This window comes from Neolamprologus brichardi, chromosome 15 (genome assembly GCF_056152115.1).
Source record: "Neolamprologus brichardi isolate AB-2024 chromosome 15, ASM5615211v1, whole genome shotgun sequence".
Lineage (NCBI taxonomy): Eukaryota > Metazoa > Chordata > Actinopteri > Cichliformes > Cichlidae > Neolamprologus > Neolamprologus brichardi.
Window position 1 is genome coordinate 28,142,669 of NC_142118.1, and position 13,481 is coordinate 28,156,149.

Below are 13,481 nucleotides of genomic sequence, written 5' to 3' on the forward strand. Positions count from 1 at the left end.
TAAAGACTTTTGACATGAAGCTGCAAACAAACAAGAGCAGGAACTGACGATGTTCACACACATTCAGTCCACCTCACTTCTCCTAAACAACTGTGCTTATATCAGAGAATAAAGGTGATCCATCAGATGTACTTTGTATTACACCCACCTTTTAAACAGGAAACACCAAACAGGAGAACGTCAGCTACCTGATATTATGACGTCATGACATTTTTCTTGTGATCTGAAACCATTCAGCATGTTTCATAAATGAGATTCAAACTTGAATCAATACATCAAATTTAATGGCAACATGGAAACCCCCTTTATCATATCAGTCAGCGTTCAGAGGAAAAAATGAAATCGACTTGTGAAACCTTGTTAATCAATTAGAATAATCAATACCCACAGATTTGATATTTGTAAAGTAAGCATGGGTCCACACACACACACACACACACACAGTATCATAGAGCAATGAGAAAATACCCTCTGCTCTTAAGTGTGAGTCATCCGCTCTTAAGTGTGAGTCATCCACTCTACTAGATGAGGAAAGAAAGAGATGGATTAGGAGAGGACCAACCATGTGGCATGATAGCTGTAAAAACACCTGGTGTGTGACAAAGGAGCCATCACTACTAGTGACTATATATAACCCAGTACAGCCCACAATGATGGGGTGTGTGTGTGTGTGTGTGTGTGTGTGTGTGTGTGTGTGTGTGTGTGTGTGTGTGTGTGTGTGTGTGTGTGTGTGTCAGCTAGACTGCACTAGCCCTTATATAGGAATTTCTTTTACCTAGGTATTAATGACATTATTTTATTGTATTAACATGTCTGACACTCATACTGTAAGACAAATGGTAGGGGGTGTAGCAAGGATGTTGGGGGGAAACAGGAACTCCAGAGGACCAGTCTTTTGTCTCTTTGAGGACTCTGGGAAGTAGCAAGGGAGTGTGAACCTTAAGGTGTGAAACAGCTGTGTACTGCCTTTGTTCCTGGAGAAGGTATTTAACTGAGAGCCATGCTAGGCTCAGTGAGCCTCTGCTGACCGTCTGTCCCGCGGTCATGCAGGGACTTCATCAAGTTTGGTTGTATGTTGTCTTTGTGTGCTTGGATTAAAGAATGTTAGCTACCGCTCACCGCTCGTCTGCAGGCTTTATTTAAGTGGGAAACTTCCACAACAAAATGGCGACGAGGATGGGATAGTCCGTGTGGTCGCTGAACAACGGTTCCGTGGACGGGCTGATCACCCCTGAGGAAAAAGGTACCTTTGTCCTACCAGCTGTTGAAGCAAAGGAAATGGAGGAGTCACGGAGCCGTGTGTTTTAGCCACCACAGAGACTCTGTGGATGGGTGAGTTGTAGCTAACTTGTATACAGTCATGGAGAGTTTTTTGTCTGGCCAAGGGGAGAACGCTGGCCGACTCCGGAGTTCGAGTCTCCAGAGGGAAAATCCTGGCGGTTTGAGGCCCCAGGCTTGTGTTGGGTACGGTCCATCACAAGGACAGTGGCTCGAGTGCGCTGTTGGGGAGAAGCCGGCCCAGACCTGTGTTCGGTCCAAGTACGTCACAGGGACAGCGGTTCGGGTACACTGTCGGGGAAAATCCTGGGGTTAGAGTCCCCAGGCTTGTGTTCGGTTCCGGTGTTGTGCAAAAGAAAAGCAGTCTTCTGCCAGAGTAATTGCAAAAACACCGCTCCATCACAGGGAACCGTGGTTCGAGTCCACCGTTGATAATCATTTCTGCGTGCTACAGTGCGTGAAATGACGGTATTTTAGCACTTTTCTGCCGGTAAGGGAAGAAGGCCATTGCAGAGGACGCTCTGAATGTAAAGAGAAGCTGGATCCAGTAAAGCGGCAGGCGTTCCACCAGGCGGCCAGAGACAAAACTCAATACGTGACTGTATGGTAAGAATTGAGTAAATGTGTGGTGTGTAAGATTGCAGAGAATGGTTGTGTGGGAAAAGTTGATGTGTGTGTAAAAACAGTGAGAAATGGGGTTTCAAAATGTTGGAAATGGGGAACAAAAAAAAAAAAAAAAAAAAAAAAATTCTTTTTAGCAGAATTGTTGATAAAATAAACAAAAAAATAGGAAGAGGGTTTGGTGTTTTTCAACGTAGAACAACTAAAATCTCTCTGGGTTTTTAAGAAAGGGGAATTCAGAACCAGAGAGCGGAGATTTTAAGCAATGAGAAGAATGATCAAAATGTCTCAGTGTGTCACTTGCAGGTGAAGAACAGACCCGGATCAATTTTCCACGTGCAGCAGTCGGAAGAAAATTATAGGTTAACATCATTAGAAACACTCAAGCCAAGTTTTGGCTGAATTGTTTTACAGCTTAACTTCCATGTGTTTGTCACCCTGAGAACACAAGCTCCAAGAATCTCTCCCTGAAGACAAGAAATGCAGTTCCAGAACAACGAGATGGATCTCAAGAGCTCACAGCAGCATCCTGAGCAGTGAAGAAAAGGTCCAGCAGCAGCAGCTGTGCAAGACAGCGACAGCAAGGAGAAAAATGGCATCATCATGACTGGATGGATGGATGTGCATTTCCAACGAGCTGCACCTTCACTGTGTGAATGGACTTTTGAAAAGACTGCTTGAGTTGGACATTTGCCACTTTCGGCGCAAAAATGGCAAAATGAGACCGTGGAAAACACAGGACAAAGCTGAAAGACAACTGACTCTCACTGGACTGCTGCAAGGGGGAGAGATGAGATGAGACCACAGTTGAAGGAGAAGGGGACAACATGGAGGAAGGCTGTTGTAGTGTGGGAATGAAATTTGGGTTTAGGAAACTGGGAAGGAAAAAACGACTGCCTTGCGTGGAGAATTGAAAAGTGTCTGGAGCACCGCAAAGAGGAGAGGTACACAAAAAATTACACAAACAGAAAAATGCATTAATCCTACTAACACAAACACACATGCAATGAAGCTCATGAAGACCAAATAGCATTTTAAGCATTTCTGTTACCATCATCTTGTCCGGTTCACTTAGTAGGTTAAGAAATGATACATAGACTAGTGAACTAGTATTATTTTTGGGGAAGGATGATTGAATCAGCGGTGAACAGAATGCTGCGGGAGGGTCAGATGAGTGGGGACTAATAGATTATTGAGTTTCTGGTTTCTGATGTGTGAGGGAGGTCTTATCGTGACACACATCTGGGTACATGGGAAAAACAAAAAACTCATTATCTAATAGAATATTGCTGTTGTGTGAGGTGTGTGACTGGTGGATGAAAGTTTTGGAGATTTACTGATGCATTTTCTTTTGGTACCACTTTGAACCTGCCAATTGGTTTTGTTTTTTCATCATTCTAAGAGAGTACGCTTAGACAAGTCCTAAAACTAGGCCTTCATATTTTTTTGATTTTTAACAGTGCACTGAGATTTTTTGTTTGCCAATTTTCTCTTTTTCAAGCAGGCCTGCAAGATCGGAATCGAAAGCGCTATACAACATGTTGAACAATCGCAAGTGAGCTTCTCCAAAATTAAAATGGGCTCAGGAGAAAGCCACTTATTTGGGACAATCAGAAAACAAGTCCCTGTCAAAAAGGATTCAGCGAGGTAATCCAGTCTAAATTCTTTTTTTCCTTTTTTGAAATGACGTCATTGCTGGCAGTAGAAACTTATTGCGTCGCGAGAGGTTCTACTGTCAGCAAATAAAAATGGGGACTGACTAGACTGACAAAAGCTTTGACTAAGTTGACACCAGTATGCAAGATTGCACCTCCACCTTGACCTGACAAAAGGGTGTATGTATGTATGTTTCTTTTTACAGGAGCAGAAAGGTGACAGCAACATCCTGGGTTGCATGGGCTTTTGAGCCGTGCTGACTTAACCTTTTAAATGCCACTTTCTGTGTCTTTGTGAATTTACCAGCGGTGTGTTATTCATGACCTTGTATTGTTTACAGTGCGGAGGTCACTGTGAGAAAGTGTGCATACAGACGCGCTGCGCTAACATCTACATCACTTTTTCCACAGCAGAGGGCTAATCATATGATCTAATCACATGATTTACAGCAGGACACACCACTGGCTAATGTTTTTTCTTACAACAGGGCCTGAAGTGAAGCTACTTCAGGGGAGAAGCCCTGAGAATTTTTAAGAGACAATGCACAACTTTATTGTGTATGTCTAATGGTGATAAGCTGACATAGGGCAAAAGAGGGTTTTCCGGGTAAGTTTTCATTTTTAAATTGCAGGAACCGTGACATGAGGGATATGGAAGGATTGACTGAGGCGCAGATGCAAACTATGACTAGGAGAGAACACTTCAAGCGGACCAGTGAGAAGCAGGGACCATCTGCAGGACAACTGACAAACGACAGTGGGCTGCACCACTGGGCTTCCAAAGGATTATCACGAGGAGATTTTGAACAGCAAAATCTTAAAATAAAATGAAAGAGTTTTGTCGTTGACGCTGAGGAAGACAACTAAGGTGTACGACGTGCTCTGCCTTAAATCTACAGCCGCGTTGGAACAGAAATCGAGGAATGAAGAGAGCGTGCCAAGCTCCAAAAGTGACAGCGCAAGGAAGATCAGCATTGGAATTATGACTCTGTAAATGGCACAGACGCCAGGAGCCATGACTGTGACTGAGACTGACCACCTAATGCTGTTTCACTTTGCCATGCAAAGTACTTTGACACTCTGGAGAAGACCTTTCCTCTGTATCATTGTTGTTTCCATTTGCATGTGGGAGCTTAGATTGTGGGGAAGATTAAAGATGAACAAAGGGTGGTGGGAGAACAGTGAAGTGAGGATACACAGTGTGAAACTCCTTTAAGTGTACAATAATGTTGATGTGATATACAGAATATCAGGAAAGAAATTCTGGTTTTAATGTGATTCTTGATTTAAGAATCAAAGGGTGGGATTGTAGAGGAATTTCTTTTACCTAGGTATTAATGACATTATTTTATTGTATTAACATGTCTGACACTCATACTGTAAGACAAATGGTAGGGGGTGTAGCAAGGATGTTGGGGGAAACAGGAACTCCAGAGGACCAGTCTTTTGTCTCTTTGAGGACTCTGGGAAGTAGCAAGGGAGTGTGAACCTTAAGGTGTGAAACAGCTGTGTACTGCCTTTGTTCCTGGAGAAGGTATTTAACTGAGAGCCATGCTAGGCTCAGAGAGACTCTGACCGTCTGTCCCGCGGTCATGCAGGGACTTCATCAAGTTTGGTTGTATGTTGTCTTTGTGTGCTTGGATTAAAGAATGTTAGCTACCGCTCACCGCTCGTCTGCAGGCTTTATTTAAGTGGGAAACTTCCACAACACCCTGTAGCCAGATATAAACAGCCACAGCAACATTCAGAAATTGAGCAAGCGAAGGTCAGCGTCTGGCCAGTAATTTAAGCAGGAATCAATAAAGAGTTACACTCGTCATTTATAGATCTTGTAAATCCTGGAAAGGGTTTATAAACCCACTGCTGAAAAACTGACTAAAATGACAGGCTTACTACTCTAAATTAGCAATGAGAAACTGGAGAAAAGCTCCTCAAGGAACAGCAAGACTGAAAAATACCCCAGGAAGGCAACATAACCCTTATTTTTAAATATCTACAAATGAGCCAGAGCTTTAAAATCCCATGGTTAATGCAAGGTGGTTTTGGGCCACGAGAATATTTCCATAGTTCTAGTAGCCGTTACAAGTGCCAGCCCCTTTCTGGGAGTAAACTGCAGCATCTGGGTACTATTGTAGTTCTTATAACTCCATTTTTAGCTTTCTTGGTATAATGGTAAATGGACTGCAACATATAAAGTGCTTTCTGCTACTACTTTTCTATTTTGAGTATGTCTCAGGCATAGATAAAAGCACTGTTTGATTAGATGACTAAGTACTTTTTAACATTTGCAGACACACTCACACTTTGATGCAGGGTTCAGTATCTTGTACAAACTTTTCCAGCAGTTTCAACTCGTAACAATTCACCTAAACACGCTCAAAGAAGACTCGAAAAGGTTGATGCAGCTACACTTTGTTTTAAGTAGTTTAAGATGTCCAACTAGGCTAAATAACAAAACATGTCAGTAATCCAACTCCAACATCCAAATTTATTTCTAGCCAACACAGTTTAAAGTCACAAGACCTATCAGATGTTCCACACCGCACTGGCTGCCAGAACCAGGCCTACGCATTTTATCTCATGGTCATTACACAGCTAATCACAGAAAATGATTTTACAGTTAATGACTGTTAAAATAAAACATTCACACTTATTTTATTCCATTTTAAAGCTATGTTACAATAGAACTAGTGTCGTCACTCCCTTGATTATTTCCAAGTCACCTAAAGATGTAAAACATTATCGTCTGCTAATTACCTGAACTCCTGACTGGACTATTCAAGTTCCAGTCTTATTTAATGAGTTCTAGGGTCAGGTCCAGTGAATCCTTTTGGATTCAATTAGGCTTTGTGTAAGTCACTCACAGAAACCATTAGCTGACTGAAGAGCGTGATCCTCAGAGGTTTCAGCCACAGGTGGCACCAATCCTCATCCCACCACACAAACACGCACATCTTTTATTAGTGGCTCATCCTTTTCAGTGTCATCCCCTCAACAAGCCCATTTTGACCTTTCCTTAAATTAAACCGCACACTTTTTCAAATGGGCTACATTACAGTCAAAGAACAACGCTCAGACACATTTGGCTGACCTCTTAGTAAGGACACAGCAAAGAGACAGATAGAAATTTTACACTGGGCAGAAAACAGGCTGTTTCAAGCATGCACTATTGAACATAACCCAATCCAGATATTGAGTTCTCCAAGGTGTTTGTTCAAGTCGCTGTATATCACTTATATCTAGTGGTTTTTACAGGTAGTTTCCAGGGTTCAGACTGCGGCCTAACTGGGTGCCTGGCACATTTTACAAGGGTCCAATCACAGTTCTATTCACACACGGACAGGGGACACATTGATGGCAGAGCAGGTCTGCACTGAACTCAGCTTTCACTCCTCTTAAACTACTGAAATAAACAACTGCAGCCTTCAGGTGCAAAACTGCAAAGGTCTGGTTCAGCAACAGTCACATTATAATTCTGGTTTAATGTCCACAAAGTTCATAAAATACCTCCAAACTTCTGTTTCTTTGCCAAATACTCCCACAGGACTGGTTTAAAAGCCACAGAGCACCCTTTGTTTAGGTGAAGCTGGACATAAGGCAGTTATGCACTATGCCATGGAAACTTTGAAAGGCTGTCAGAAAGTCTGAAGATCTAATGCTCAAGACAACTTGAAAACATACAAGAAAGTCCGACTCCTTTGAAGTGACAAAGCAAACAAAACCAAGTATAATCTGTCTAATTCAGAGTTAGGATCAAACTCAATCCCAGCAGATTATCCGATCTCACTGCCAATTAAAACTTGGTGTCTCATATGATCCTTTTCCAGAAAACCTATTGGCAAATCTCAGCAGGTTCCAAAATTACAAAGCAACTCTGCAGGTCACCTCCACACAGGCTCCTGCTGTTCATGCATATTCTGCATGTACTTGGAAGTCCCAGAACAGAGTCATAGTTCAGAGTGTAAAATATTTCAAATGTAATAATCTTATTTTTTGCAAAATTATCCTGACTAAAAGATCACTATTAATTTCTTAATAACATAGCATGATTACTGCAGATGCTGAATTTCTTTAAGTTTCTGTGTTATTTCATGGTCCTCATGAGCATCTTCTCCATTCACATGCCAAGCTCTCTAAACAGGCTTAGTTTTAACATTAACATACAGAGCCAGGTTTCAATCAGCTCTCCTCCCAATCACCTACTCACAAGCTCACTATGGCTGGTCAAAATGACCTTTGTTCTGATTTGAAGGCTTGTAAAGTCAAAAGGTCAACTATAGGTTAGTATCCCAGCCCTGTTTGTTGAGTTATATGGTCCATATCTGGATCCCTTGGTCAATTAGGTGATTGGGATACATTCCGTTTAATTCATTCATTTTCTTTCCCCAACTTTAAAATAAATCAATCTTCATTTCATTCCATGAAAACAAAAAAAAAAAAATCCAAGCGAACATAACATTTGTGCTACTGAGCCAAACTCAAATGTTGTCTGACATTTTAGCAAACCATCATCAATAAATAAGCAGAGTCTTCATGTTTAACATCACGTTGCAACTGCTAAATCACCAATGTAGCTACTTGGATCCAACCAAGCCCTTGGGGAGGAAGGCACACAGGCATGAGAACAGAAAATCCTTCAGTCAACTCAGAGTTGACTCGAACACACTCCGACAAACTGAGATTCGAAAACAAACTGCCCAAAAAAACAAAACCAGACCTTCTGCATGTGGATTTAAACAGCTGTTTTTTTGTTTTGTTTTTTTTTTTAAAAAAAAAAAAAGAAAAAAAGAAGGGCATCAGACTTTACACAGGTCGCCATTATTCACTGATTCAGGGTTTAAAACTCTATGCATCACATTTATTATGAATGCAGCAAAAACAAATGATCACAATTATTTAGGGGGACAAGCACGTGCAACACTAGCATCCATTAGTACAATACATCCACAATGAAGCTAATACTAATCAATTATCTTCTCTTGATAGTTACAGAAAACCAGAACCGTAGCTTTATGCTCTACATGACATATAAATTAAAGTCCTTGTCATGCCTTCAGTCTGTACCAACCATTTCTTAAAACTTTAAAGAAGTCTGCACAAAGGATCAATTCCTGAACAGTTTCAGTTTCTGTTTGTGGAAGCAAAGGGCACACAATAACAGACGGCTAGCTTAAACAGATGGTGGCTTATGGATGAAGTGAGAGGCTGCAAGGGCCATTGTAAGTTAAAAATGATTCGGTGTACTGTGAATCATGCAAAGAGAGTAGAGTCAGAAATATAGAGTTGGAAATGAGCACTACTGCCCCCCTTTACCTACAGCTAGTTTTCCAACAGACATAAATCTGGTTTAAAAGTTTCATTTGATCATTTGTAATCATGCTGAAGTGTTCAGTATGTTAGATTTTGGTTCATGATCCTAATTCTGAAATTGACTAGATAACTTGATAAGAGCACTCCAAATCAACAACAATTGTCACTGATGAAGCATGAGGCCTTCTCTTCCCATCGATCAAAAGTGAGCAGCAGTTTCCGTTTAAGGTTCCTATAGAAAGAGCACAAAAGCAGCAGGACTAAGTCTGTGACAACAGATACGTACCGGTGGATTTCCATTTTGGAGGCTAGTACACATCTCTGACTGAGGTTGAAGCTGGAGGCTTTGGACTGTGGACCAGAAGACTGTATCTGCATAGCTGCCCACAGCCTTCCTGCTTAAGTAACTCAGCCAGCCCCACGCGTGACTTCTCCCCTACCAGCCCTTTCCAGCTCTTGTTGCAGTTGCTTCAATTTTGCCAAAGTAATATCCCTGCTACCAAACAGCTCTCTTCATCATGCAAAGCAGGGTGCCAGCCACCCCCTTCCCCTTCTCTTTAAAGCCCCCTTCTCAGGGTGATTCTTTCCTTATGCGTTCATGCGACGACAGCAAGTCAGCCAGCAAGTCGGCAAGCGAGGGAACCATCTAAACAGTCAGCCAGCTGTGTTTTTCCCATGGCAGCGGCACCAGCCAGCAAATACGCGCATGCTTCGGTCTTGGCTTTTCGCCGCTGTGGCGACAGCAGGGGTATCCAGGCAACAGGCTCCTGCTCCTGCACAGCCCACTCCTGCGCTCCTGTGGAAGAGGCTGCTGTGGAGAAATCCACACAGCGGGATCCAGCGGTTCACAGCGGCTCAGCTCAGGAGGTTGCAAGCGGGGACTGGGGCATGAAGGGAGGTATCCTTTACATCTGTCGCTCTCCTTCCCCTCGCCGCTTCTGCTACATCTATCTCATACCTTGTGTCTCTCACTTGATCACCCCTTCTTTCTTCTACCCCTCCCCTCCCTCTCTACTTTATCGCTGTGACCATCCACACACACTCCCTCTCTCTCACCATATACCCACCCACCCAGCTGCTCTCTCACTCTCTCCTAAATAAATAGACTAAAGAGAGTGAGCAGCCAGATGTATCAATGTATGGTGGAAGTGGAATAAGGATTAGTCGAATATTTCCATCTCTGTTGTCATAGGAGGCAGACATTCGCAGCGACCACGAAAAATTCCTCATTTCTTTATTCAGTGTCCTGGCCTGCTTCGGCACAGCTAAAAATCCTTTCTTTCACTTTCAGCTATCATCAGCTGGCATTGTGCCGAAGAATGTAACATCAACATACATACGTTATCAATCTACCTAACAAGTCAAAATGGCCCGCATTGGCGCTCCTAATCAAACCTAATATTGGATGGAACATGTGACAGCCTTCTATAAAGGCTCATGTGAAGTAGAATCTGTATATACTGGGGGGGGGGGGGGGGGGATTTTCAGCCAACATTTGGGCTTTCCTGCTGTGCTGCGATTCGCTGTTCTGCAGCCTGTACCCGGTTGAATTGGTTGCTATGCCAACTTTTATGTTAAATTGGGAATTTGGGAGTCTTTTTTTCCCCTGTTTTGTTACGAGTATTAAAAGGAGTAGAAGAGGAGATTCACAGCACGCAACCTCCTGCCAGAAAAGCCCGAGCTTTGAACTAGGAATCATTTTGCAGTGAAGTGACAGTGCTAACCATCGGACAAACATGCCAACCAAATTAACTTATCAAGTAGTTTACAGCTGGAAACTGAACCTTTCACCACCTTCAGTGTCCAATCAATTTGGGGCATTTATGTCTAGAATTGAGTTTCATAAATTTGCAGGGCCGATTTCATGCTCATTTAAAGATAGATATGTGCCTTTCATCACACATATCTTTATTGGAAAAATTATTTATTTTCCCTTTAAATGAATATAAACAAGAAAAACAACCACTGCCTTTTTTCCCATTTTAAACAAATGTATCAATGTATTTCTACTATACATGATTGACAATGCCTTTTCCAGTCCTGAAGATGTGGCTTCCTGTGCAGCTTGAACACGTTTTCCTTTTTTTCAGGGTTAAAATTAGAGTCGTGCTTCACCCTGAAAGCTACAACCTAATTCAAAAGTGGATGTAAATACTACAAGAGCTGAAAATAAAGGACTTTTTAAAAGTTATTTCCCATTGGACAGCTGGCTTGACAGGCACTAAATCAGCCTCAATAAAGCAGCGAATTTCTATCAGCGCAGAAGGGCTGACATGTGCTTTCAGGGCAGGACACAGAATGTATAAAAAAATACACTGAGACAGACACACAAACACAAAATACACAGGGTTCCAAGGGCAGACTGTACTCTTGGAGGTCGGAACAACAAGGGCTGGAGGAGATGCATATATGCGCTTTGGTTCAGCACATGAAATCAGACACTGAGGCAACACTGAAAAACTGAGCACTTCAACACAACACAGGCATACCAACATACGCTGTCATTGTCTCATTTATAAAGTCCGATATACAGCTTTAGATTAAAAATAAATAAATATGAAGATGTATATAATTACTTAAAAATTTCTGGTTCGTCCATAAAGTACAGCTGCCAGTGTAAGACAGAACTATTAAAGGGAGAGGTAGCATGTGCCCTGGAAAACGGGGCTTGATGAATGAAAGGTCTATGCAGAGAGCAGTTTGTCACACTCCACTTAAGCACTGAGTCAAAAGCTGCCGAAACAACGCTCACACATCACAAGCTATTACAATCCATTTGGGAGGGGTGAGGAGGAGGAAGAGGGCAGTGTGAGGCACCTGTAATAAGCTATCAGTTATTTCTATCTGAACACCCGTTACAAATGACTTTTTCAAAGTCACTACTGGCTGTAGTGATCAGCCAAACATCCAGGGTTGTAATTTGGCAATTAACAACACCCTCAGAATTACAAAAGAGGCCAGGTTATTTTGTTCAGAAACACTCCAAACTGTGTGTTTACAAAAACTTCCAAAGAACAGAAAACAGCACTGAACAGCAACAACAACAGATACGCCTTTAAACAACAGTCACATCAGCATAAAGGAGGAGGAGGGGTGTAGGTGGGTTGCCAAGAGGCTTATAGATGTGCAGCAAGTGTGGAAACCTTGTTTAGGGTACCTGTTCTGTTCATTTCCATTGCCGCAATTTTATATTTGGACTCCAGTTAATTAGCTTTGAATGACTGGCAGTTCAGCTTTTTCCAGTGTATTTATCTTAAACTGCGTCTTGGCGCAGTACCTCTGCCTTTACATTACCCGATTCTGATTCACTGTTTCACAAATTGAAAGACTAAACAGCAGGTGGGTTGGACTGCTGTTCTCAAAGCTGTGCCTGCACGCCTGAGATGACCATAGTAGGGATATCCCTCTCTATAATATCACAGCCAGAAATAGAGAAGACATAAATAAATTTTAAAAAACAACAACTCTGAAGCCCGAGCTTTTGGCTCATATGGATAACCTGTACACATGCTGAAACTTTGGCCATCTTAATATGAGCATCCACCATGCCAACAATGGACAGAAAATACGGAAAAGCATAATGTGCCTTTTAAGACTTTATTTGTATAGAACCTTTAGTAATACTGGGATCCAGGGAAATGGGAAAAGGTGAAAAGAGGAGCAGTGTAAGCTCTGAAAAAGAAAGAAATGCTGCAAATAGCTCTACTAATAGAAAGAGAGAAGGAGAAGAAAGAGATGAAGTGAGCAGCACGTCTCGTCTCCCCCGAGGCCTGATGCCATTTCAGGTTGTGTCACTGCAGGAGGGTGCCGAGTACAGGTGGCTCAAATGCCACAGACAAACATACACACAGCTCATAAACCGCAAGCTACGTCCCACACAGTTATTTCAAAAGCTAAATAAAACAGCGACGTGCACACATTGTTCTTTTCAGTGTATACAGTACAATGCTAACAGATTGTATACCACAAAACTCCCAAACTATAGCTACACCACAACGGCTTCCACAGTGTCAGTTTCACAAAGTCTTACATTTAATACAAGAAGAGTGAGTAATGAAGACAAATATTTAGCAGTCATCAACAGAGCCCAGCTGATGCAGAATTTCTAAGGCTGACAGAGATACCAGTATTTGGAGATATCAAAATACCAGTTATACCAGCTGATGTACCAGGCACACAACACAAAGAGATTTGCCCAACATTTGTTAGCTGTAGTTGGTCCGGGATAATATGAGATTTTCAATGTTTAAAAATAAACTTGTGTTACTGATACAACAAGTCGTGGATTACTCATTTACTGCTCGGATCAGCTGGTTGTTGTAGCGATGTTTGAAATACCACCGAATGCCCTCTAGTGGATAAACTATTCAACATTAACTACGACAAGATTGTTGAACTGCTTTTGCCCAGTCTCATTTTGCTTTTTAAATTTTCCGTCATAAGCATTTTTCATAAGCAGGGTGTTTTTTATGACTGTGCGGGTTTGTTCCTGGAGAGCTTACATTACAATGCATCAACTATACATGTGTTCAAGGCAACGTAATTCATGCACAAGTAGTATAACCAGAATGACTAAGCTGTCTGTGTCCACAACAGAGTACAAGTCAAGTTTCAGTC

General features: G+C 42.0%; 1 protein-coding gene across 3 annotated transcripts in view; it reads right to left on the minus strand.

Annotated features, from left to right (window-relative positions):
• Positions 1-13,481, minus strand: part of enah (ENAH actin regulator) — a 130,247-nt gene that overhangs the window by 74,308 nt on the left and 42,458 nt on the right. The window contains exon 1 of one of the 3 annotated variants that reach the window (XM_035910099.2): positions 9,151-9,965. The exons of the other annotated variants lie outside the window; for them this stretch is intronic. Coding sequence (XP_035765992.2) covers positions 9,151-9,242 — 92 coding nt within the window. The 5' untranslated portion in view covers positions 9,243-9,965. Of the gene's footprint in view, positions 1-9,150; positions 9,966-13,481 lie in introns of those variants that run through there. 3 annotated transcript variants of the gene reach the window in all.